This window comes from Tenrec ecaudatus, chromosome 2 (assembly GCF_050624435.1).
Source record: "Tenrec ecaudatus isolate mTenEca1 chromosome 2, mTenEca1.hap1, whole genome shotgun sequence".
In the NCBI taxonomy this organism is placed as follows: Eukaryota; Metazoa; Chordata; class Mammalia; order Afrosoricida; family Tenrecidae; genus Tenrec; species Tenrec ecaudatus.
In genome coordinates this window covers 150184972-150211837 of record NC_134531.1, presented here as the reverse complement: position 1 = coordinate 150211837, position 26866 = coordinate 150184972, and the positions used below count along the sequence as shown (strand labels likewise).

Sequence of the window (26866 nt, the reverse complement as noted above, 5' to 3'; positions counted from 1 at the left end):
TTTATTTTATGGATTATAACAAACTATGGACAACTTTGCAAAGAACCAGAATTCCAAAAAATTCACTGTGCTCGTGGGATCCCGTACATAGAGCAGGAAGCAGTTGTTCAAAGGAACGAGGGGTGACTGGGATTAAAATTGGAAAAGGTGAATGCCAGCATTCTATCCTTCAACCGTACTTACATGTGTGCTAAGCAGATATCCAAGAAGCTAAAGGATAGTATAAGATTTTAAGAAGATAGCCTGCACATGACAAAATCTTGTTGAAGGTGTAAAGAGCACACAGCATGTACTAATGATGATCAAAACCTATAGTCTGGATTACAAACCAACATAAAATAAAATCCTCCCCAGATAAAAGCTTGACCTTATCAAGGATTTCATTTTGTATCCATCTGTGCACATAGAAACAGCAATCACAAAATCAAATGACTTTAGTGCGCTGGGAAAGTCTGCACAAGACCTCTTAGAAATGCTAAAGAGCAAAGATGTCAAGACTGAGGTGCCCTTGACCCAAGTCATGATATTTTCAGTCACCTCAAATGCATGTAAAAACTAGACAATGAAAAAAAGGAAAACCAAAGCATTGACGCATTTGAATTACGGTTTTGGCAAAGAATAGTAAAAGTACCGTGGGCTGCCAGCAAAACAAACATCTGTCTTGGAAGAAGTCCAGCCAGAATGAATGCTCTGTGCAGGCATGGGGACATTTCATCTCTCTTACTTTGAGTACAGTATCAGGAGGAGTGTGGAGCCAGGAGCTCATGCTGACTACCCAGAGGATGAGCCAAAAAGAGGAAGGCCCTCAATGAGAAGTGTTGACACTGGATACAACAGTGGGCTCGGACCAACTAAACTGAGATTGGCACATGGCTGGGCAGCATTTTCTGGAGTCATTATGTGTCTAAACCAATTTGAATAAATTACCTAAAAAACGGGAAAAAACACTAGCTTAAAGCAACAGATTTTCACAGAGCTTCTGAGCTTAAGTACTCTGGGAGCAGTTTAGCTGGATAGTCCTGGTTTAGGGATGCTCATTCAGACTCCTAGGGCTGTATTCACCTCAAGGTTGCAGGATCTGCTTCTGAGCTCATTCACTTGGCTTTTGGCAGTCGGCTAGTTACTATACTTACAATAAGTAGGAAACCAGTATTATTTGCCAAAAATAAATGCAATGTACACAAAATGATGTTAAGAGATTCCACCTGGCCTGGAAGGCTCTTTACTTGTCATCTGCTCTCTACTCGTAAGCGAATTTACCATGGGTTCTCCAAACTGAGAATTGTCATTATCAGGAATGACTGTTAATGATAGATATCCATGTTTTGTGAAATAGACTTAAACCCAGCTTGCTACATCGAGTCAAGTCCAACTTTAACCTGCAAAGGTACAGTGCAGCTGATGGTGTCGCTCAGATACTTAGTTGTGCTCAAGACTTCTCTGGAATAAAGAAATCCATATTTCTTTATCACATTCCACTGGTTGAATGTAAATATAACATTGGAATGTTTTACGCAATAACTTTTTCAGTTGTCTGGCACCAATGTAGGAGTGTTCTACACATCTGTTGCCTCTACTTTCACTTTGTAGGGGATAGGAATATTAGGCTAGAGCTTCCGTTTCATGTCCAAGTTCAAATGCCTGGAAACTTACACAATACAGAAAGGAATCAAAACAGCTGGTGCAGATATTTGGCATAAGAGCGCAGCCCTGAAACAAAGCTGAATTGTAGTTCGTTTCTCAACGAGTGGCCCATCCCTCACAAAAAAATGAGCGTCAGACTATTAACCATCTTCCCAAAACTGGTCTTTAAAGAACTATGATTTACCGTAGTACAAAAAAGCAAATGTAGTTTGTTTTCCTCCAAGTCAAGCATTAGGTGTGCCAGGCAGAAAAAATACTTCTCTAAAGCCAGTCCATTTGAGCCAGTAAGTGGATAATTAAAATGTTCTATGATTATGATTCATTCTTGAAAGTGCCCTGTAGAATCTTGTGACATCCATCTCCCCTGGTGCAAGTTTCATGAGGGCTTAGTTATCTAGCTAGTGAATCCGTCCAAACATGCCAATCTCATGTAGGAGACTCCTCTTCATTTTTGACTAAGTAGATTGAAAGAAGGCTGAGTGTGTGGAAATTGGGGATAAGGGAGACTTTGGGTATATTCCTTCAATCTTATTGTCAGGAGAGAATTGCAGTGCTATCGTTACGCGCGAAAGGTCTTCAGGTGTATATGTGAGGTCAGAGAGCAATGCACGCAAACACTCATATCCTGAGAGCATATGGAATAAATGCCCTGTTTTGTTTTCAATTCTCTGTGTACGTTAGGGTAGTTTGCCAAGTCTGTGATTCACCTGACCACTCTCTGGCAACCTTAACATGCAAGATTAAATATTGCTGTTTACCTATCATTCAATTTAAAATTGGAAGGGGGAGGGTGGGTGGCACATTTTATTTGTGTATAAAGGTATAATGTTGAATTAAAGTTACTGTCCCTTGAGGAGTTCCACTGTATTTTTCAACTAGTTTCCTCTTCCCTTAGCCCTTTCTCAGTATCTTGTTAGAATCATAAGAAAGCATGACAACAGACATCCTCCGTAGCAGATGAAAGGTTAATCTGTCACTTTTGCTACTGAAGTTCTGTGCAGTCTCTCTGAGGAGTTAAAGGGAAAGGTCTAAGGAACTAGACTCTCCATCCACACTCACGAGCCTACTTTCTATGTGAAAAGCTCACACAGTGTGTTCTGGATTGCGAAACTAGTCCAAAGAAAGTGCTCCTCCTGAGGGGCAACGGCAAGAAGAGCACTAAGCTGGTGACGGTACTGCTGTGTCCTGATTGCACGTGGAATCCAACTTCTGAACCTTTACCATATAATGCACTTACCATTGTAAATTTGTAATTTATTGTACAGATCGGCAGACACTTTTTAGTTGCCCTCCCAACTTCCTCATGCAGGTATAACACCGTGCTTTCTGTAATCAATGTCTGCATTGCTTTTGAGGGCACACCCCCCAAATTAAAAAGGCCCACCTCCATTAGAGCATTCCTTGAGACCTGTGAAATTTTAATAGTGCTCTAATTTGTCATCTAGGACAGCACAATTATCTTTGTGCCGGAAGAAATGACTGCATCATTGACAAAATTCGAAGAAAGAACTGCCCAGCGTGTCGCTATCGAAAATGTCTTCAAGCTGGAATGAACCTGGAAGGTAATGAATGTAAACTGTTTGTCTCCCAGGATGTGTGCAGACGCTTGTGGTCATCAGTACTGTGTGTGTGTGCGTGTATGTGTGTGCGCCACACACACACACATCAGGGGACTTCAATGAGTTTGTGGAAAAAGGAGGAATGTTTTTATCACGAATATCTCATATTCTGCTTACCATATTTTATGCACATTCTGTGTTTGTTTGCCAGCCCTGCCCTTGGAAAGGGGTGTGTGTGCTGTACTAATTATTTTGTAAGCAGATGCATTGGCAAACGAAATGTATATATGTACGGTATTTAAATTTATTCACCAGCTCTTGTTAACATGCAATAAATTAACTATACCCAGACAGTATACTTAGAAAAGAAATTATGTAATAATGAAATTTATATAATTTAAGGTAATATTGTGTTATCAATTTTTATTCCCATCTAGGCTGGGAATGTCCTTGAATAAAATATGTAGCACATTGTATAATTAACATCATTTTACACTTTCCTCTGAAAAACTTGATAGTGGTGATCTAGTAACCTTGTGCTAGAAGTTGATAATATTAGCAGTTTTTCATTGATGTGACAGGCACTGAACATAAATCAGTGCCTATTTTCACAGAGTTCACCATGTAATGAAATTGTAAAGTCACTCACCAAAGGATATGATTTAAGCAGAATGGAGCCTTGGAGGACATAGGCTCCTCCGTCACCTAGCTCGCGGGAGATTCCCTGCGAGAAGCAGTGCTAGACTTTAAGTGTACAAACTGAGTAAGCCCCTAGGGGGGCAGAATAGGGTTTTCAAGACTGTAGCCATTTGGAAAAACATGGTCAGCCCTGTGCTTACCACTGCCTCCTAAGTAGGAATTAATTAAACTACATCAGTAATCTAGATAAGAGATGGTGATAACAGAAGAGGGACTAACCATTGGTACTTGCCAGTAATGCTTGTAGTTGCTTTCTGATTACAGATTAAGCTTAATTGAGATCTTTAAACAGATACTTCACTGAGCAGTGTTCTCCTAACCACAATATCATGGACTTGCTTAGTCAACAGAAATAATCAACAAAGTTATATTTCTGATAGACCATGCATCTTCCATTTCTTTTCCCTCTTACAAATCACTAGAAACCACTGTGGCGGCGGCCTATGCCTTTGCCTCACTAGGAAACCAGGCAATGTAATCTGTGCCATTGCAAGTCATGCATTTCGTTTAAAATCTGTTAGAATTTTTCCTAATTTTAGAATGCATGTAAGTCGATCTGAGCTGTGATTTCATAAAATACTGTTAAATCCAACTGAATTTTATACTTTTATAAGTTGTCGCGATATTAGAATTGTTTGGAAACCAGTACAACATGGGGTAGGTAGTCTTTGATGTCATTCTAGTACCCAAAGGGGTTATTTGGGGCCCTCAAATTAAAAACACCTTAGAGTAAATCCAGGATTTACTCTAAGTTTAACTTTAGAACTTTGTTTTACTGTGTAGTATAGTTTGTCATTTAATGATTAGGTATTAGATGGCATATTTCATGTAATTGATGATCTAATTAAACTTTGCGATTTTTATATAGATAGAATTAAAGGAAAATCTAAGTTTACAGGTGTTCTTGTTTGAGAGGTTTTTTTCTTTTCAGGTAGTTTTGATATGAGAGCATCATTTGCACCTTGCTTATCAACATAGTATTGTGTAAAAATGAAGGCTGACTACATCATTGCATAAGCCACTGAGAATCATGGCCCAGACACAGTCTTAGTCACCACAACCAGTATCACTGTCAACGTCGGCATTTATTACAGCCAGACATGTAACGTACTATATAAAGGTTGATAGTAGGTTCTTTTTACCATTGTCATAAATGCTGTAAAGGAGGAGTAGATGTGAATTTGTTATTTAGAGCAGGTATGTGTGTGTGCTAGACTTGGTTGGCAGACCATAATAGTTATGAAAAATACTAGAAGAAACAATATTTCATCTTTTTTATTTTAAATCTTAAGGCTTTTTCCCCTAAGCCAAGAAGTTTTATATGGTACCCTAGAGCAGAGGTTCTCAGCCTGTGGGTCACGTGAGTCATAACAGTAGCAAAATCACAGTTACGAAGTAGCAACGAAAATAGTTTTATGGTTGGGTCACCACAACATGAGGAACTGTATGAAAGGGTCACGGCATTAGGAAGGTTGAGAACCACTGCCTAGTGTAACTTTGCAGAAGCAATCCTAGAACCCCCGTTCTCTCCATAAATGCAACTTAGTGCTGCACAGGTTGTATCTTGATGTGGCCCCATACCAAGTCCATTTCAAGATGCATTTTAAGACTATGGTCTGCACTGCCCTGAAGTAGTACATGGCCTTTGAGTACCATTAAACTCATTGAAAGTTACCATAGATACTCGTGTATACGTTGAGTTTTTCAGCACATTTTTAATGCAGTTTTTGTGGTAAAATTAGGTACCTCGACTGATACTCAGGCTGAGTTATACTCGAGTATATATGGTACATGGTAATCATTCCAGAGTATACCCTTTATGCTTGGCATAAAAAGTCCTATGAAATACATTGTCAAGGTTGTTTATGGCATTATAAGATTTCTCACCTGTATGTAAACTGATTAAGATTTATGAAGGAGGATGTGGAGATGTCTTAGACTCATGGGCACCTCTGTAGAGACCTGTATTGACTGCTAATCTAGGACATGCTCCAGTAGGTCAAGAACTTAGGTACAGTAAAATTTGACTTTTTAGATAGAGTAAAAATAGTGATAGCATAAATAGTTCAATTACTAGTCCCTTGCTGATAGTATTTTGGAAATGTATTAGTACACTTCTTGCTCTAGTCTATACAGTTGAGTTCCCTAGTGCTTTATTAAAAACACCAGTTCTCTTATTTAGGATTATAGATAAGTAGTAAGATGGTAAACTGATTATATACTGAGTCACAGAAGGTGTGTGTGTTTTAATCCTCCAGCCTGTCATTTTCCTTTTGTATTTATTCTATATATTGTATATAAGAAAATTACATTCTAGACCATTTAAGGTTATGGTTGGGGTGTCTACTGTACTTTGTGTAGATGGTGACATTCATATTCTCTTCCTTTGTCAACAAGCTACATTCCTTGATGTGATATTATGGTTACAGAGAGATAACCTTTGGTTGCTTAAAGGGTTTCCTTACATATTGCACATTCTTTCTTTATAAAGTTTTACCACACCTACATGGAGTTGTAATATCAGATTTTAGAATATTCTAAAACCATATTATCCGATAAATTGAAGTAACGATAGTTCTTATACTTTGTGCCGTGAATTGTTAGGTGATTTAGTACTGCTATAAGAACGAATATCCTCATTTTGAAGAAGAGGAATCTAGAAACAAACTCCCTGGGAGATTTCAGTAACTTCCACAGGCACACAGCTGTCTTTACTGCAGCCGGGATTTAAACCTTACATGCTGCTTTCATATGTATGCTGTTTATGTGTGTACATCCTAGTCAGTCCGTCTAGCGTGATAAATTCTGCCACGACCCTTTTGCTTTGTTTTGTTTTGAAATGTTAACCTTTCACAATTTCTCGGTGCCACATTCAGCACAGTAAGCAGCAGACCCATTCTATTCAATGTAAACAATAAAGGTTTCATTGTTTCTAACGCGGGGTATTAAGATACCATTACTGATGCTTCAGTCTCTAATTATTTTTTTTAAGTTAATGAACACTTACTGACCCCTAAGGAGTCATGTTGGAAGGAAGAGGGGGCTTTATACTCCCAAAAAGAGTTATAGTCTCAGAAACTCACAAGGGCAGTTCTACCCTGTCCTCTAGGGTTTTGGAGTTAGGTACTCTACTCGATGGCAATGAGGCTTTTTTTAGCAGCCCTAATAACTTGGAAGGTCCCTTTCCTCTTTCGTACAAATTACATTCCTTTCCCATTCGTGGAGGTTAGGGTTTACCCTTTCTAAGAATCATGAAATCCTTATTTAGACACTAATGCAAATACTTCAAGAGAAGCATGTTCACTCAAAATATACAGAATTCATGTGATTTGGTTATAGTTTGTCACTTTATATATAAACTACTATAATGTAAATTACCCATAAGTCCTAGTTTAGTCAGAATCTTTGATAGTAAAGCAATTTGCTTACTATACCAATGACAACTTTCATTTTGGAATCCAAGTTAGCAAATTAATGTGTGAATAATCTACAGAAGTTATTTATTTAGATTGTTTTAGCATGTCATAAAAAGTATAACTATAATAAAGAGGTGGTTCATAAAAGTTCAAACTCACTGCCATTCTGACTCAGAGCGGCCCTGTAAGAATAGAACTGCCCGTGTAGCTTATAGATAAGGAAAATTAATATGAGTCTGGGTTTTTGTTGATCCTTTGCTTTAGGAGGAAAAAAATTATCCTTTTGCATGTCACTTTTTCAGTATTACCAAATAAAAATAAAACGTGTTTCCCTTTCAGCCTGAGTAGTTGCAGAATTAAAACTACTTCTTGATTAAATGGTATAGCCCAGATCTTCCATTACAGTCCACTTGTATTTGTTTTTTATTAATCCACAGCTCGCAAAACCAAGAAGAAAATAAAAGGACTTCAGCAGACCTCTACGGGAGTCCCGCAGGAAACTTCTGAAAACCCTCCTAACGAAACAATAGTTCCTACAGCATTGCCGCAACTCACCCCTACGCTGGTGTCTCTGTTGGAGGTCATCGAACCTGAAGTGTTATACTCGGGATATGATAGCTCTATGCCAGATACCACGTGGCGTATCATGACCACTCTCAACATGTTAGGTGGGCGGCAAGTGATTGCAGCAGTGAAGTGGGCAAAGGCGATACCAGGTAAAATGCAAAAAGCATGGTACACTTACATGTAAACTTTTGTGTTTCCTTGCCAGAATAACTCGCTGGGCTTTAGTACCCTATCGTATCTAGTTCTGGCAATCAACCTGGGGAAATTGGTTAATATGGAAATGTCGAAAAAACAACTCTCTGCCATTGAGGCAATTCTGACTCGTGGCCACCCTATAGAACAGGGTAGATCTGTCCCTTTGGGTTTCTGAGGCTGTAATCTTTACAGAAGCAGACAGCCCTATCTTTTTCCTATGGAGTGGCTGGTGGGATTGAACTGCTTACCATGTGGTTATACCATCCTAATGTGTCGAGTTATAGTGACTCATGGCTCTTTGAAAACAGAATTGCCTCCCTCAAACATCCAAATCCTTAAAGTTGTGAAAACAGTTTCTTAATTAAATGATTAATGGTGTAGCCCAGAAAAAAAGACGGGCACATGTTCCGGATAAGGGAGGCCATTAGCACAAGGTTGTGGGGACTCTATAGAAAAACCTTTACATCCTTTCCCACTTTCCAGGTTTTTACCAAGAAAATAGTAATTTCAGCACCAGAGTTACAGGACTTACTCAAAATTCCTTTTACACTAAAGACTAGGAAAATAAATTAAGAAATTAAAATACTAAGAATTAAATAAGTTTTTTAAAAATCTGGTTACTTGTAAATTTTTTAAAATAAGATAATTTAAGTAAAAGATTCCTTATTGGAACATGACATGGAGCAAAAGTCACGTCGGCTCAGAGTAAACCCTACTTTTCCAGAAAAAGAAACAGGGATTGGAATGCTTACATTCAGAAAGTGATTTCTATAATCCTTATTCAATTGTCAACATACTAGGAGATTTTAGAAATTTTATATTCATTGATTTTTCCAAACTTGGACTCTCAGCTCTCTACTACTCAGTTTTTGTTCTAGATAGGTAAAAGGTCACACCCTGCCTACCCCACCAAAACAAACCCACACACAAATAACTGGCCATACTATTCCCACCCATGAATTGAATACTGTTAAGAAGTACTGAGGGCTTAGGTTCTGAACTGCCCAGGTAACACTTCATTTCCTCAATTTGATATCCGGTCTTCTCGCTGATAACTAGGGTGTTTCCTCATATTTTTTTTCTTTTTTTTAATTCAGGGTTCAGGAATTTACACCTGGATGACCAAATGACTCTACTGCAGTACTCATGGATGTTTCTCATGGCCTTTGCTCTGGGATGGAGATCTTACAGACAATCAAGTTGTAGTGTGTTGTGCTTTGCCCCTGATCTGGTCATTAATGAGTAAGTCTTTTGCAAGTTATCTATTTCTAACCAGAAGATGTTTTCCTAATGGACTATATTGTGGTAATTCAGGACTTAATCAGTCCTACCAGGTATTTTGGAACTGGAGAGACTTGAAACAGAGTTGTGTGCATCACTTTTGGGCAGGCCCAGCGTAAAACAGAGCAAATGTGGATGTGCCAGTCTTACTCTCTATCCTAGGTATATATCTAAAAATGATTTTAAAACAGTGGTCGTTTCTGGGGTCCGTCTTGTCTATGGCATGTAACATAGACCCTTATTACATAGCCTGTTTCGGGAAGGACTATAACAGAACCCCTCTTGACCTCACCGGTACTGGGGATGATCACAAATAAGGATATCTAGGCGGAAAGAGTAGTAGATTTGGACCCAGAGACAAATGTAGCTCTGCATTGCAAAGCTTACTCAATTTTGATGACTTGGAAAGAATACCAATCCTGCCTTAGTGTTGGTAAAACAGAAATAACACAGGTGGGTGGCTTTAACAGACGAATATATTTCTTATTAGTTATGGAGGCTAGAACTCCCCAATTCAGGATGCCACCTCAGCAAGGTGTGTGGCACCTGTTTTGCCCATCTCTCATTTGTTCCTTTGATCTCAAAAGAAATCCCGTAAAACCCATAGTTCTGATTACATCACCTATCTGTCTTCGGTGCTTATTCGCCCTCAGCTTTCCAGAACTTGTCCTCGCCCTTTCTCTCTCTTGCTTACACACTCCTAGCTAAGGACCCTCACATCACCAAACCAATCAGTCTGCTCACGGTCTACTTGATAAGACCATCTAGGCTCCTAGTTTTTTGTTTGTTTTAGAATGTAAATAGAATTCATACACATGTACGTGATTTCAAGCAAAGTATAAAATGGGGATTTGTGTTTATGTAAAAAAGATAGCATCCAGAGCTTACAATGAAAAAAAATCATTGGACTAATAACCCCATTGTACTCTGCCTGCTGATCCATGGTATTTGCCACATAATTGATAGTTGGTTACTTACTAACTGCAAGGTCAGCAGTTTCAACCTATCGGCCACTCTGTGGGAGAAAGATGAGGCTTTTTTGCTCCTGTAAAGATGTATAGTCCAAACCCCTAAGGACAGTTGTGCTCAGTCGTATAGGATCACTACACGTCAGACGTGACTTGCTGGCAATCGCTTTGATATTTTGTTCATTTGTGAGTATTGGGAAACAACCTGGAATGTGTCCAAGGGGACAAGGAGGTTGAAATTTAACAGAATGATGATTGGAGGGCTGTCTGGAGGAAAGAGAACAGAAAACTTGAGAAAGAGAAGAGTACAGCCTAAAACGGAGCCGAGGAAAATATTCTCTGCTGGGCGTGTCAGGCTCTACAATGTGTGAAAGTTATTTGAGCTAAGTATGTAAATGATAGTTATTTGAGCTAAGTATGTAACTTCTTAGGAAGGAGTTGGCTCTCATTATTTTAAAACAAAGAGTAGAGCTGCGTCACAGGGTTTCCACGCTATAAATCTTTACAAAAGCAGACTGCGACATCATCTTCCCATGGAATGGCTGGTAGGTTTGGTCGGCCAGCCTTTTTGTGAGCACACCACCACCTATGCAGCAGGACAAATGGGAACTGCCTAAGGAACTACTTCTGATATCCCTTCTAGCAGGCTAGCTGCATAAAAATCGTGAAATACTGAGTTAATTATTATCAATGGAGAAACAACACCAACTTCATTTTACATTATTCATTGCAGTGAATTTGAGCATTCTTTCAAGAACATGGGGTAAATTCTTCCAAAGCCAATCCCACTTTTATTGAGTGGATTTCCACTCACAGTGAGCCTGTGGGGCAGAGAGGAACTGCCTGGGGTTGTTGGAAGAAGACTGCCACATCTTTCTTCAAAAAGTTTTCGGTGGGCTTGCACTGCTGACTTTATGGTTAGCAGCCACACACTTTACCCTCACACCACCAGAACTCCCAGTGAAATGTAATACAAGTACAGGGGTTCTTGGAAAATGCCTGTTCTGTGTGGATGTCAAAAAATTTGCACCAAAATATAACACATCAGGAGAGGATGTAGTTTGAGACTCGGTAGGCTAACAGTTTGAAAAGATCCCTTTTAGAACAACATGAACTCTGCTAATAGAAGGAAGAACAAACATTAAATTTGTGGTGAAACTTAAGAATGGTGAAATCATTGACGCTAGCAGTTTTCAGATAGAGAGAGAGGGATGGATAGATGGATGGATGAAAATGTGCAGCAGACCATCCACACCAGTTTGCCAAAAAACTTTGAATCTTGTGAAGTGGACCAGCAATAGCCAACACCTGTCAACTCATTCTATTTATACAATTGTGACTGAAAAATTTTAAAACCTTAAGCAAACTTTCTACTCATTGGCTTCTAAAACTGTTGCACCAAATTAGACAAAAGAGTTTTCGATGGAAATTCTTAATAAGTGAGATCAAGATCCTGAGACATCTCTTGGAATAATTACAACAGGAAATGAAGCATGACCCTCCCAGTATGTTAATGGCATACGTTTTTAGGGAGGGACAAACATCTGCTTTATTGTGAGAAGGTTTTGAGAAAGCCAAAGCTTCAGCAGAAATCTAGAGCCCTTCTCCACCACACAATGCGCCTACTCAGTCCTCTCAAACAATGGTAATTTGTCTTTAGTTTCGATGGGAAATCATTAGACATCAACTTTACAACTGATTTGACTCCTGCTTCCTAATTCTAAATAAAAAATACAAAATCTTGTAAGGCTCACTACCATCAAGTCCATCCAACTCATAATGACCTTAGAAGAATTGTCTCTGGCTGGTTTCCAGACTGTCTTTCTTTATGGGAGTGTAGAGCCTCAATCTGTCCCCCATTTCAGCCGCAGGTGGTGTGGAGCTGCTGACTTTGTAGTTAGCTGCCAGTGCAAAACTCACAGGGCTGCTTAAGAAAAAAAATCTTTAAAGGGCACATATTTTTCTCCAAATAGTAATCGGTAAATTCCCAGGATCCTCGATGTGTTAGTGACAGACTAGACTACATGGCTGGTATCATGCTTACAGAAGATGTCCTGACTTAGCCCTGGTGGCACTGCTGGGGAACCGTTGGGCGGCTAAACTGCGCGATCAGTAGTTCAAACCCACCAGCTAATCCGGGCGGGGGAGCTGGGAGATGAGACTGTCTGTTCCTAGACACACCTAAAACCTCAGAAGCCCTCTCTAGGGCCACTGTGAGTTGGACTCACTTTGCCGGCAGTGAATTTGAGATGCTCAGAAAGAAAAATTATCTTTTATCCATTTTCCACAAACCCTTCGAATTCCTTTCACAGATGAGACCCCTGCTAACATTCTTAATTTGGAAGACAAAGAAATAAGCAAAAAAAAATAGAGTATTTTAGGGCCATAATAGTTTTAACTAAAAAAGGAGGGGAAGAGGCGCTACTTTGTAAGCTGGTTGATTGTACAAGACCTCTCTAAGGAGCTTAGCACTAACTGCAACAAAGGAATGAGCCACGGGAAAGGGCGCAGCATTGCAGGTAGACGAACGCATACACAAGCTTGACCCAAGTCTGTCACAAATAGGAATTGAGAGAAACCACTGAAAAGAAGTAGACAGGTCAAGTCAAGCAGAATCCTGTAGTGCCTTGAGAGGGTTTCGATTTTATTCCAAGAGACTCCAGAGAGAGACACTGTGAAGGATGGATTAGGGGATAACAAATGCCACAGTCATAATAGATGTTTGTTACATGATACAAAGCAAACAAAGTTCCTGTCCTTGGGTTGCTTACATTCGAATGGAGGAAAACCCACCTAATAAAATAATTTCAGATTGATAGTTTCTTCTACTAGAGAGAGTTCTGCTTAAGGGAGGGTGGTTAATGGCTTCTTAGAAGATGTGCCACTGAGTTGAGACTTAAAGAAAAACGAGGCTCCACAGAAGCAACATGATAAATGCCTGTGAAATAGATTTACTGGAGTCCAGGACAGGGTTCTTTGTCAGCTTACAGCTAGAAGGCACTGCCACACACTTAGCCCCCCACCCCCACCCCTCTACTCAACCTTCCAGGTGGTAGTATCAGAGCAAGAGGTCACCTTGCCTATGAGAAAGGAGAGATCAAACTAGCCCATCACTATTTAGCAGGGTTTAAGTTGTTTGATTTAATTTAACTAGTAAACATGTGTACATTTTAAATCTGTATTATTTACACTTTCTAAAAAACAATATAAAGTCATCCAATTTGGATTAAAGTTGGAAACAGAGGTTTACATAAAACACCTACTTCTCTGTTTTAAAGTAATGTGACTTAGGCTTTTTTTAATGCGTGTTTCATTATTCCACTTCTTAGAACACTAACTATGCTAATACTTATTTTTAGTCATCAAGAGAGAACCAAAGAACAATTTGTCTTTTCAGTCATCTATCCACAGGACCACTCCTATCCTACCCCAGACCACAATTTTTTCTTTTCTTAAACATTTTATTAGGGGCTCATACAACTCTTATCACAATCCATACATATACATACATCAATTGTATAAAGCACATCTGTACATTCTTTTCCCTAATCATTTTCAAAGCATTTTTTCTCCACTTAAGCCCTTTGCATCAGGTCCTCTTTTTTTCCCCCGCTCCCCCCTCCCTCATGAGCCCTTGATAATTTATAAATTATTATTTTGTATATCTTGCCCTATCCGGCATCTCCCTTCACCCCCTTTTCTGTTGTCCGTCCCCCAGGGAGGAGGTCACATGTAGACCCTTGTAATCGGTTCCCCCTTTCCAACCCACTCACCCTCCACTCGCCCAGTATCGCCCCTCACACCCCTGGTCCTGAAGGGATTATCCGTCCTGGATTCCCTGTGCATCCAGGTGACTTAGGCTTCTTACTACAGCACTCAAATTTGGAGTTAGGTAACCACAGCATAACCTAATCGTCCTATATGCATATACAAAATAGAATGTAGATATTTTAGTTCAAAATCCTCATATTCCATTCTCATGAGATATTCTTAAAATTTTTGGTTAAAGAATTATTTTAACACCATTACAAAAGTGTTCAGTTTGGAGGAAACAAGTTGTTTGTAGGAAAGTAGTTTAGAGGCAACCTCCCTGTTTCTCGCTCCAGCGTTGTTGTGCGTTCACCCTGCTACGTGTTGGAATGGACTCGGTGGCAGGGTTGAGGTTTAGATGTGCCTCTCTTCTCCCTGTGATTTCCACGCTGCTCCGGCTTGTAAGACACAGGCCTGGCTTGTGAGAAAGGCTTCACTCACGTTCTGACCCTCTATGCACTCGCTATAAACTGTGTGGCGTGGTTGGCCTTGGGGCTGACTACTGTAAAGCAGTGTTCTCTTTGAAGACAAGTAGAATGATTAGTACTGTCTCAGTAACGTTTGCCTTGTTCAAGAAACTGAAAAAGATACTTCCTTGAAATGGAAAGCTTGATTTAAGAGATTAGAAAGGCATCCCTTCAGTGACACCAGATTTTAACTTTGAAGGGTGAAGCAAGGAGTATATATACGGTCATGGTGGATTTATTCGGTTATATGAAATACACCTTTTCAGTAGGAAAAGAGTAATTCAGTTGTTTATTTCTTTATATCTGTAAAATTCAAGATTACTTTTCTTGTCAGAAACTAAAAATATCTTGAAATGGGTTTTTTTTCCAAGCCCATTTTTGCCCTCATCCTCAAAACATTTGCTTTCGACTTGAACCCGTGGTATCAGCTCCTCATTTTCCCCTCCCTCCCTCCATCCATCCTCCCCACTGATAATTTATAAATCATTATTTCTCCTTGGCTTATACTGACCAGTGTCTCCGCTCACCCACTTTTCTGTTGACCATTCCCCAGGGAGGGGATTACATGTAGATTCTTGTCATCGGTTCCCCTTTTCTACCCCACCTTCCTGCCACTCTCAGCACTGGTCCTGAAGGGTTCATCTGTCCTGGATTCCCTGTGTTTCCGGTTCCTATCTGTGTACATCCTCCGGTCCAGCCGGATTTGTAAGGTACAATTGGGATGATAGGGGGGTGAGGAAGCATTTAAGAACTAGAGGAACGTGGCTATGCTGCAAAAGCCAAGATCCAGGCACAGTTTATCTTTTAGTATCATACATCAGATCTGTTTGGAAGTGGTAGATGTAATAATATCTGCTAAGAATCATAATCAAGAATTTATTCTTTTTTATTGAATCATCTTATTGGGGGCTTGTACAACTCTTATCACAATCCACACATACATCTATTGTGTGAAGCACTCCTGTACATTTGTTTCCCTCATCATTCTCAAAACATTTGCTTTCTACTTCAGCTCCTGGTATCCGCTCGTTTCCCCCTCCCTCGTGAACCCTTGATAATTTATAAATTATTATTTTGTCATATCTTACACCATCCAACCCCCCCCCTTCACCCGCTTCTCTTCTGTCTGTCCCCCAGGGAGGAGATTATATGAAGATCTTTGTAATCTGTTCCCCCTTCTCCCTCACCTTCCCTCCACCCTCCCGGTATCACCATTCTCACCACTGGTCCTGAGGGTTTCATCTGCCCTGGATTCCGTGTGTTTCCAGTTCCTATCTGTACCAGTGTACATCCTCCGGTCCAGCCAGATTTGTAAGGTAGAATTGGGATCATGATAGTGGTGGGGGAGGAAGCATTTAAGAACTAGAGGAAAGTTGTATGTTTCATTGTTGCTACACTGCATCCTGACTGGCCCATCTCCTCCCTGCGACCCCTCTGTAAGAGGATGTCCAGTTGTCTACAGATAATCTTTTTATTAAAGGTACCAAATCTCCAGTCATATATGTTTGTCAGAGACAGAGTTGGGATCTCTCATATTTCTAGTTCTGGTCCTTTGCATAGCTGTAAACAGGATTAACACGATTGTGTTTAAAAAGTAATGTTTTTTAAATGATAATTGAGTATTTAAACCTGTATTGTCTAATTAGGCTATTCAAATGGTACCATAAAACTGATTTAAATGAGCTAATGGCAATAAATGGAATAAATTCAAAATTATAAGTATTTTTCCAATGTAAAATTAGATTATTCAATAGTCTTTTTAGATGCTGTAAGCCCAGAGTCAAGTTTAAGGGAAATTTCCAAAAATCTGATTTTACTGACAATTAGCATTAACAGCAAGAAGTTTTATTTTTCTTTGTGAGGCCATAGTTTTGCAAAAGAAAACTATTTTCAAGATGTACTTTTCCGAGAACTGGCACTACTTCTGACTAACTGGAGCAATGGTATTTGTCTTTCACAGGCAGAGGATGTCTCTACCCTACATGCAGGACCAATGTAAACAAATGCTGTATGTTTCCTCTGAGTTGCAGAGACTTCAGGTGTCTTATGAAGAGTATCTCTGTATGAAAACCTTACTGCTTCTCTCTTCAGGTCGGTGGAACATGGCTTTATCGCTAAGTGGGTCAAAAACAGATAGGAAAGTCTAGAAACACTGGTCAGTTATACCAGGTCTACAGTTGATTTTTGCTAGTCAGGTGATTCCGATTTCCATAAATGTAAAATTTTAGTATGGTACAGTCAGCAGTACTAGGAGAGGGGACAAATCGAGATCCATTCATCTGTACAGAACACTTTCTGAAAAAGTTATAGGAGGAATGGATTAAAACCCACCTGAACACATGATTGCTTACTCTTTTCATGCTGTTATTGGGCAGTATTTCTAGTTATACAATGATAAGTGCTTGATTAATTACTGTTAACAAAAGTGTTCTATCTAGAAAACAGCAACAAGAGTGTATAAAACAAGGAATTTTATATCAGGTTACTGGCATAAAAACTTTAAGAGTCAAGTAATGTTTTTGCTAACTGAAAGTAATTTCACTAACTTGCGTCTGTGTTAATAAAACTGCATCAATTTTAACAACTTACAACCATTCGTATTAAGATTTCTTAGCAGATTAGTGTTTATAAAATAGAGTTGATAGCTAAATCTGGATTGTTCGATTTTAAGTCTTCATTCTGTCACGAACTATGGTTTCCCGCTAAGGGTTTCCTGGATGGCACAGTTGGTTGGAAGCGCTCTGTGGCTAGTGCACATGACTATATTTAACTCTTCTGAAGCACACTTACATCTTAATGATTGTGCACTATCTTTGCTTCACAAAAAAAGTTTTTGTGTAGATTAATAGTTTCATGAAGTATTACTAAATAATATTTTAATCAAGGAAAAATAATTTTTTGCAACAAAGTTAAAGATCCTAAATAATTGCTGCACTGTGCACCATTTTGGTGATGAATTAGAGTTCACATTCTGATCATGACTAGCACCATGAAAGTATCAGTTCAGTGCCAAGATATAGGATGCTAATGCCTTGTTTTTTAAAATAATGGTTTAAATATCAGGCTTACTGAACTTTCTATTTTTTATCAGAGCTAATTAGAAGTATATTGAATGTACCAAAAGTTCTCTCTAAAAGGAAGTAGAATCACAAAGATGAAATTACATAAGATATTCACAGTCAGTATGGGAAACAATTAGAATCCTGTTTTCAAATCTTCGGCATATATAAATTAGGAGAATTGGTGGCTTATATGGTAGTTTTATGTTAACTTTTTGAGAAATCATAAAATTGATACTTATCGCCAATGTTCTTAGCAGGCTTTATTCACAATAGCCAAAATGCCCATCAACATCTAAATAGATTTTTTTAAATGGTACATATATTCAAGGGAATTAATGAGATGAAGTTCTAATACATGCTACAACATGGGTAGACTTTGAAAACATTACAAATAAAAGAAGCTGGGCACAAAAGGGCAAATATATGGAATATCTACAATAGGCAAATCTATAGAATACACTTTAGATGTTACTAGGGACTGGAAGTGGGAAGTTAGGCATGAAAAAGTTTCTGGACATAAGTTATCAGTAATGGTTGACATTACAATATAATTAATGTCACAAAAGTATACCCCTAAAAATGGTTAGAATGGCAAATTTTGTTACATATATTCTTCCACAATATACCAAAAAGAAAACTTCCACTTCTGCCAAAATACTGAAATAGATACCCGAAGCTACATACACTGATAAGATTTGAAGAAAGAAAACTAAGCAACAACAGGAAACCAAAGAAAAGAACTACATGCTGAAGCCAACGTTCTTCCTGACAGTATTTGCATAATCTGGTAAACTAATATATTTAGTAAGTGAAAAGGCACAATTAGGAATATAAATGAAATTTAAAAAGCAGTGGATGGACTTAAAAAGTAGGTGAAATATTTGAATTCTTAGAAAAGTGGTTTAGTGCTATTTGAAATGAAACTTAGATTCAAATATATGTATTTAATATTGCTATGCTGAAAGTAAATGGAATAATCAGAAATGATTAATTAAAACCAGAGAAAGCATAAGGGAAGATTTTAAATGATTTTTTATAAATAACAAGAAATAGAAAAAATTACAAACAGTAGATATGAATCATCACTTTAAAAAGCCAGAGTGGCTATATTAGTGTGAATAGTCTAAATATACTAATTATAAGATTCAGCTATATATTTTCTATATGAAACCCGCTTAAAAGACAACTAGATTAAAATTTTCTAGCTTCTAATCAATGCTCATAGAAGCAGCAGTGAAGTCAAATGACATTGCTTTGGGCAACTGGGCTATAAAAGAACCTTTGAAAGGTGCCAAACAGCAAGGATGTCACCGAGCACTTACATGTCCCTAACCGGTGTTTTCACTTGCCTCATGGACATGTGAAAATTGGACAGTGAATTAGGAAGACTGAAGAATGGATGCATTTGAATTATGTTAGCTAAAAATATTTAAGTACATTGCTCTGCCAAAAGAACAAACATCTGTTGTAGGAAGTACCCCTAAAATGCCCCTTAAAAGCTAGAGTGGGAGACTGGGTCTAACGTACTTTGGACATGTTATCAGGAGAGATCAAACCCTGGAAAAGATTTTGGAATGCTTCATAAAGTAGAGGATTGGCGGAAAAGAGGATGACCCTGGACAAGATGGATTTAACAGTGGCTGCAGCAGTAGACTCCAACCTAACAATTTTAAGAATGGTGCAGGACTAGATTGTCTCCTGTTGTGTTTAGGGTTGCTATGAGTCAGGGCTCACGGCACCTGAAAGCAATAGATTAAAAGTGAGATGGAGAAAGATGTATCATGCCAACATTGTTTTAAAAGCAATAGTAGATGTATTTTAGACCACACAGAAAAATTTAAAGTTGGAGAAATTAGCAAGAATAAAGATGCACATTATATAATAGTCCTAAATATGCACCTAGTAACATCAAAATGTATGAGTCAAAAAGTGATAGATGTATACAAGCCAGTTACTAGAGATTATACCCTTTCACCCTCTCTTTCAGTAAGGATATGTTGAAGTGGACAGCACCATCAATCACCTGGATCTAATTACATTTGTAACATAGTCCATCCAGCAACAAGTATACATTCATCTCAAAGTCATCACGATAGCCCTTGTTCTAAGGCATAAAATGAACTTTAATGTAAAAGAACAGCAATCCAAGTGAGCATCCAGACCAGCCAGAGAGTTAGAACAATAACCCAAAATATCGGGCCTGTGTGCTATTTAAGAAATGTGTTAAATTTTTTGATACGTTGTACTATATAGTACAAGTAAGTCTTAGAGGAAACTTTATAGCACTGAGTGCATATATTAGGAAAGGTAAATACTAAAATCACTCTTAAATTCTGTAAGAATTGGGAAACGAATAAGACATAGCAGAAATTGATCAAATTGAAACCGGGAAATCAGTAGGCAAGATCAGTGAGTCCTTTTGTGTGTGTTCTGATGTCTAGTGAAGTTAGACTTTTACAGAAGGTTTCCCTACCAATAGTGCATTCAAAAGTTTTCATTCCTGTAATTCTGAGACTTAGTAAGATACAATTTCTTGCTAAAGTCAGCCCCATTTTGACGACTTTGTAGTGTGGCTGCTCACCAAAACCAGTTTTCTCACCCTCATCACATTTACATTGATACTTGTGTGAGTTCTCTTGAGCATCGGTAAGTTTTTCCATATTCTTCACAGTTACAGAATTCCTCCCTTGCATGAACCCTCCTATATGTAAAGAATTTTTCCTCTTTATCTAAGGCTGCCCCTGATCTTCTGTGTTTAAAAACCCACTGCAAAGTTTGTGATTTGTGTTGAATAAGATACTCTGAAGATGCCCCAATTAGATCACAGTCAAATGGTTTATCTCTAGCATACATTGAATGGAGCTTGACAGAGAAGGCTTTCAATAAATTAATACCCTTGTGTCTCATTTCTGAATAGTTTCTATTACTTATAATAAATTGAAAAATATGGTTTACCTCATTCCATAGCCACCTTCATTAAAGGAAAAGGGTCTGCGCTCGATGATCACAAACTTGCCACAAATGCTCACCTTGACTTTCTCAGTTCTCAATCAGGTCATCTACTGTTTGGATGTCACTGTAGGGTGGATCTTAAATCGTTACCATTGCTGAGTTATAAGCAGCATAGACAAGCGAGCACAAACAGAATAAAGATAGATGCCACGTCCTGTGAAGATCCCCAAGGATCCACTGTTACTCAAAGCAGCTGAAATAGCCCCCTAGAACCACAGTCTGAATTCGTATGTCTAGCCACCTAAACTGAGGATCCTTTCACTATCCTTAAAAAGGCTCTTCTACTTGCTCGAATCTGAAGATAACTTCTGGTTTGGTAATGCAGTCGCCTATTGATGGCAGTATGCTGTAGTTCTCCAGCATCACAACCTTGTGGAAGGGTCCTTCTGTGTAGTGTCCAGGTGCCGCCATTCCTCTGAAGTCCCACAGCCACGTCCTCAAGATAATGACCCCTGGAATGAACTTGTTTTCTGATGCTCTTGGAGCTCTCTAAAGTCCAACTCACAGAGTAGCTCACAGCTTTGCCTGGGGTCCCTGCCTGCCTGAGGTTCACCTGGAACCACTGCTGCCTTAGGTCCACCTACATTGTCACCTGCCACAGCCCAATGGGCAGTGCCGGAAAGTACCTGAAGTGCAGTTCCCCAGGGGAGGCCAACAGGAGTGCGCTCATTAGAACGTTCTGCTTTAGAGATGAAAAGGGGCTTCATCACCACTTAGTCCATAGCCATTAGCAGAAATAAAGAGTTGATATGAGCAGATCTAAGCCAAATAATGTGATGTCTTAAAATTAAATGGAACAATGCAAACTTAACAAACTCCAAGAGGGGAGAAGGGTAATATGAATAGGAATGCTATTTTAAAGAACTACATACAGCAACTAGTATCTAAAATAGAAAGCATCAGGCCCGGATGACTTTCACTGGTGAAGTCTACCAAACATCTAAGAAATGATACCCATCCTGTAAGGTTAACATCAGTCTAAAATAAAAACCAAAGAAATATAAGGAAAATTCTAGACTAATAATTCTCATAAACATAAGTTATACAAATCTATTATGTATAAAATAATTATACTATGACCAAATAAGATTTTTTTCTACTTATATGGATCAACATTCAAAAATCAGTTAATGTAGCTCATCACATCAACAGCCTGAGGGGTGGGGGGGGGGGGTCATAGCAATAATTATCAGTAGAAACGGAAAGGATATGTGGAAAATCTCCTATACCTATTCATTGTAAAAACATGCAGCAAAACTAGAAATAGAAGGGATGTCACTAATTTGATACCACACATCTGCCAAAAATCTGTCTACTTGTGAGTAAGTGGGTACTTTCTCCCCTAAAATGGATGACAAAGCAAGAATATCATCTTGCACCACTGCTTTCAACAGCATACTGGAAATCCTAGTTAATGCAATAAGACAAAAAAAGGAAGTAAAAGGTATATAGAATGGGAAAGGGGAAGACTTAAAAATTATATATATACATACACACAAACTCACTACCTTAGAGTCGATTCCAACTCATGGAGACCCTATTGGACAGGGTAGAACTTCCCTGTGGGTTTCTGGGACTGTCACTCTTAGTGGAAATAGAAAACCTCACCTTCTCCTGCCACTGTGAATACTTTCTGTCGATTAGTTATGAGTTTCTATTCTCTCTTTTTAATATGTATTCTTTGTTTACTAGTTGTTTAGTATAAGTTTAGATAATTGAGACTTTCCTAGCACAAGCTTATTTTTGCTGCAAATTTCCATCTAAATACCTTATTTTTGTAGCACTATAAATTTTTCTTCAATTCATATTTGGGAATTTTTCCTGATATATTATTTATGGGCTTTTATTTTTCATTTAATTCAAATCAGTTTTCCTTTTATGTTTTTATTTTTGTCAGGTAACCCATTAAATTGGGTCTGACCCATAGCAACCCTATTATACAACAGAAACTAAAACTCAGTTCAGTCCTGTGCCATCCTTAAAACTGTTTCAGCCAGTGTGTCGGCCTGTCTTATTGAGTGGCTCCTCTCTTTCACTGGCTCTCTTCTTTACCGAGCATGATGCCCTTCTCCCAGGACTGGTCCTTCCAGATAGCATGTCAGGTGCAGAAGAAAAAGCCACTGTCTTCACTTGTAAGGAGATTCTGGCCATACTACATCTGGCAGTTTATGGTGTCTATTTAGTACTTACAAATCCCACGTTTCAAAGGCATCAACTCTTTGGTCTCCCTTATTTTCAAGGTTTTACATGGACATAAACTAAAATGCCACTGCTTGAGTCAGATGCACCGTAATATATGGCATCTCTGGTTTTTAATACTTTAAAAGAACTTTTGTAGTACAGTTAGCCAGTGCAATGCATTGTTTGCTTTCTTGACTGCTGCTTGCTCTGAAGTAATATACAGAATTTTTAATGTTTCAGATTCTGATCTGTCTTGGTAAATATTCCATGTACACTTGAAAAATAGAACATTTCAAGTCTATTGTCTTATCTCGGTCACTGAGAAGGGTGTCTTCACCTCTTCAATTCTAATGGTGAATTTATCTGTTCTTTTAGCCTCATAAGTTTTAAAATATAAATTTTAAGCTTTGAATTCATTGTAACAATCATTTCGGATCATGTCTTTTTGATAAAGACATACCATCACCACTTATGTTTCCAAACATTGCCAGGAAACAAACTCACCCTCCTTCCCCACCCCACTAGAACCTGATCTCAAGGAGCCTTTGTTTTAGGGCTACTTTAACCTTATTTTTAAAGAGTGGCCCGTCTCGTGTGTCTACTGAAAACCCGGCATATTTCATTGAGACCTCTCCATTCTAGCTATAAGGAGCGAAGCATGCCCAGCTCTGTGAACTATAAAGCCACAGTAATTTTTAGGTTCTGATGCGATTCTGTGGCCTCATGAGATTTCACCTTAGGCCTGTAGTTAGTTACATTCAGCCAAAGACTCAAGGTGATCCATGAGGCTGGACTGAGGTTTATAGGACCCAACCTGTCTTTAATCATCTCATATGCATATGTAAGGTGGACAGAATAAGGAAAACCAAAACAATGCGTTTGTCTGGGGGAGTGGCTGCAGGAATGAACAAACAAGCAGTGTAAGCAGATGCTACAGTGCGGAGAGTGGGTTTCATGTACTTCGGATTGTGATAGGAAGTAGTTCCTGGGCAAGGAACCATGCTTGGTAGAGAGTCACTGAAAAAGACGACCCTTGAAGAGATGGACTGGCACAGAGTGCAGCCGTGGGCTCCCCAGCGGCGGCTACGAGGACAGCACTGGCTGGGCAGTGCGGTTGATTCTGTTCGACGCGGGCTCTACACACTGGAGGGACTCCAACTGCTTCTCCAGCTTTCATCTCCCTCAGCCGTAGCCCCGTGACTCGCGGAAGCCATACGTGTATTTTAGAATGATCCGCCTCATTGTCAATTGTGCTCTCTACCGTCCTACGTGTATATACGTAAAGGTGCAGCAAGGAAAGCCGTGATTAAGCTCCATCTTTAACCATTTCAGTTCCGAAGGAAGGCCTGAAGAGTCAAGAGCTGTTTGAGGAAATTAGAATGACCTACATCAAAGAGCTCGGGAAGGCCATTGTCAAGCGGGAGGGGAACTCGAGTCAGAACTGGCAGCGATTTTATCAACTGACGAAGCTCTTGGACTCCATGCATAATGTAAGTGTGAAACATAAACCCAAATCTGTGTAAAAAATAAGTATGTTCGGGTCATGGATGAAGGGACCCAAAAAAGTTTGTTGAAAAATTCTATTAATATTTTCGCCTCATTTCTCCAAGAACTTTTGTGTGTGTGTATAATATATACCAGTAAGTTCTTCACACATTACCTCCATCTCCATTTTGTAGATTTTGATAATGGTTTTAGTTTCATTTATAAACGTCAATTTTATATTTTTGTATTGTCAGTTATGAAATAATTTAATCTACCGTATATACTCAAGTATAAGCCAACCCAACTATCAGCCGAGGCACCTAATTTTACCACAAAAACTGCATTAAAGATGTGCTGAAAAATTCGACTTATACATGAGTGTAGATGGTACTTAAATGTATAAAACATGATACTGTTATAGATTTAGCAAACCTATTTTTAAAGGTAGAATTCCATGTTTTTATATGATTAACAAATTAGAGTAATATGCCCATGCTGCAGTTATCATGAGAAATGTCATCTCACAGACGTTTGCACATAACTTAAAAGATGGTGGCATGTGTGCAAATGTGCTTGACACACCAGGTGAATGTATGGATTGTGATAGAGATGTAAGAGCCCCCAATAGAAGTATTTTTAAAAATAAATTAAAGGTCAATAAGCATAAGGTCTCCTTATGGCTCAATTTCTAGTGCTTATCATTGCTGTCTCTTTTCTTGCTCACAGGTGGTTGAAAGTCTCCTTGGCTATTGCTTCCAAACATTTTTGGATAAAACCATGAGTATTGAATTCCCGGAGATGTTAGCTGAAATCATCACCAATCAGATATCAAAATATTCAAATGGAAATATCAAAAAGCTTCTTTTTCATCAAAAGTGACTGCCTTAACAAGAAAGGTTGCCTTAAAGAGAGTTATAGCTTTTATTGTACAAACTAGAAATTTGTCCTGTAGCAGGGTTGTTTGGATTTTTCTTCTTTGTTTTGTCGATTTCGTCTTGTTTCTGTTGTTGGTTTTCAGTACGCACTACATGTGGTTTAGAGAGGGCCAAGACTTGGCAAGAGAAGCAGTGGAGTCATCACTTTTCAGTGGTGGCCAAAGTAGAAAGTGGAATTCATTAGTTGGTGTATCCCAGGAATTGGAAACGATAAGGTGGGGCTCACCTACACTCACTCTCAGAGAAGGCTGGCACCTGAACCACCAGTGCCCAGGTCTGTGGTGCACACTTTCTGCTCATACTTTTCAGTTAGCTGGGTACATTTTTCTAGACTTTTTGTTGGTGTATTTCCCCCTGTATAGTTAAGGTAGCAATTTTTTTTATTCCTGCATGGACACCTGAAAAAAGTTTACAAGTGTATATCAGAGAAGGGAAGTTGTGCCTTTCATAGCTATTACTGTCTGGTTTTAACAATTTCCTTTATATTCAGTGAACATTGTTTGCTCATTTCTTCTTACGTAATTTTTGTACTCAAGTTGCCTGTTGTGCCGCTGTTTGAGATGGGCAGCTAGTTCATAGCTTTCCTAAATAAACTCTAAACATTAATCTTCTGTGTGAAAATGGGTTGGTGCTTCTACCCTGATGGCACTTAGCTATCAGAAGACCACAGAAATCGACTCCAATCTCCAGTATTCTTGTGGAAACAGTTCATATTTTGTATATATCTGCTTCATTGGAGAATGCTGTAAGTTGTGCAAATTAACCATCCTAACTGGTAGAGAGCACCTAGTCAGATGGCCTGCTTGGTAAACTCTGGATGATGACTGCAGAAGACCTGGGGGGGGGGGGGAGGCACTACCAAGAGGCCCTGCTGTTTGTACTTTCTCTGAAATGGTTCAGTGGCAAAGAATTGGTAAACTCGTTGTCTTTCAGGACCTTTGGTAGTAGTTTGTACAAGGTTTCAGATAACCAGCTATAACACAGCTGAGAGATTTAAAATGAGAAGTTAATTCCTTTCACTAAACTTTGCTTTCTCCCCCTCCGCCCCCCCAAAAAACACATCTCTAATAGGCAAAAGTGGCTAGACACCCATTTTCACATTCCCATCTGACGCCAATTGGTTTATCTTTCCTGTTGGTACAGGGAAGCTCAGCTAAGGATTTTGTGATGTGGAACTGAATGTCAGACTTCCGTGTGTGTAAAACTACACATCGTTACATGTGCCAGAGTTTAACACAGTCATGAGTTTCTCCTCCCCAATGTTGAGAATTATCATTTTTAACAAATTAGAAGCTGTAGTAGCCCTTTCTGTGTGCACCTTACCAACTTTCTGTAAACTCAAAAACTTAACATATTTACTAAGCCACACGAAATTTGATTTCTACTTAAAGTGGCCAAATTATTTGTGTAATAAGAAACTGAAAATCTAATATTAAAAATATGAAACTTCTAATATATTTTTATATTTAGTTATAGTTTCAGATATATATCATATTGGTATTCACTAATCTGGGAAGGGAAGGGCTACTGCAGCTTTACATGCAATTTATTAAAATGATTGTAAAATAGCTTGTATAGTGTAAAA

The 26866-nt window shown here is 38.7% G+C and overlaps 1 protein-coding gene across 3 annotated transcripts in view; it reads left to right on the top strand.

Moving 5' to 3' along the window:
• The window catches only part of NR3C1 (nuclear receptor subfamily 3 group C member 1), a 111138-nt gene extending 85251 nt beyond the window's left edge, over positions 1-25887 (top strand). For all 3 annotated transcript variants that reach the window (XM_075541760.1, XM_075541759.1, XM_075541761.1), the window contains exons 4-9: positions 3090-3206; positions 7756-8034; positions 9178-9322; positions 16567-16697; positions 24194-24351; positions 25073-25887. In XM_075541760.1, the coding sequence (XP_075397875.1) occupies positions 3090-3206; positions 7756-8034; positions 9178-9322; positions 16567-16697; positions 24194-24351; positions 25073-25225 (983 nt within the window). In that variant the 3' untranslated portion in view covers positions 25226-25887. The remainder of the gene's footprint in view (positions 1-3089; positions 3207-7755; positions 8035-9177; positions 9323-16566; positions 16698-24193; positions 24352-25072) is intronic.
• Positions 25888-26866: the final 979 nt, after the last annotated feature.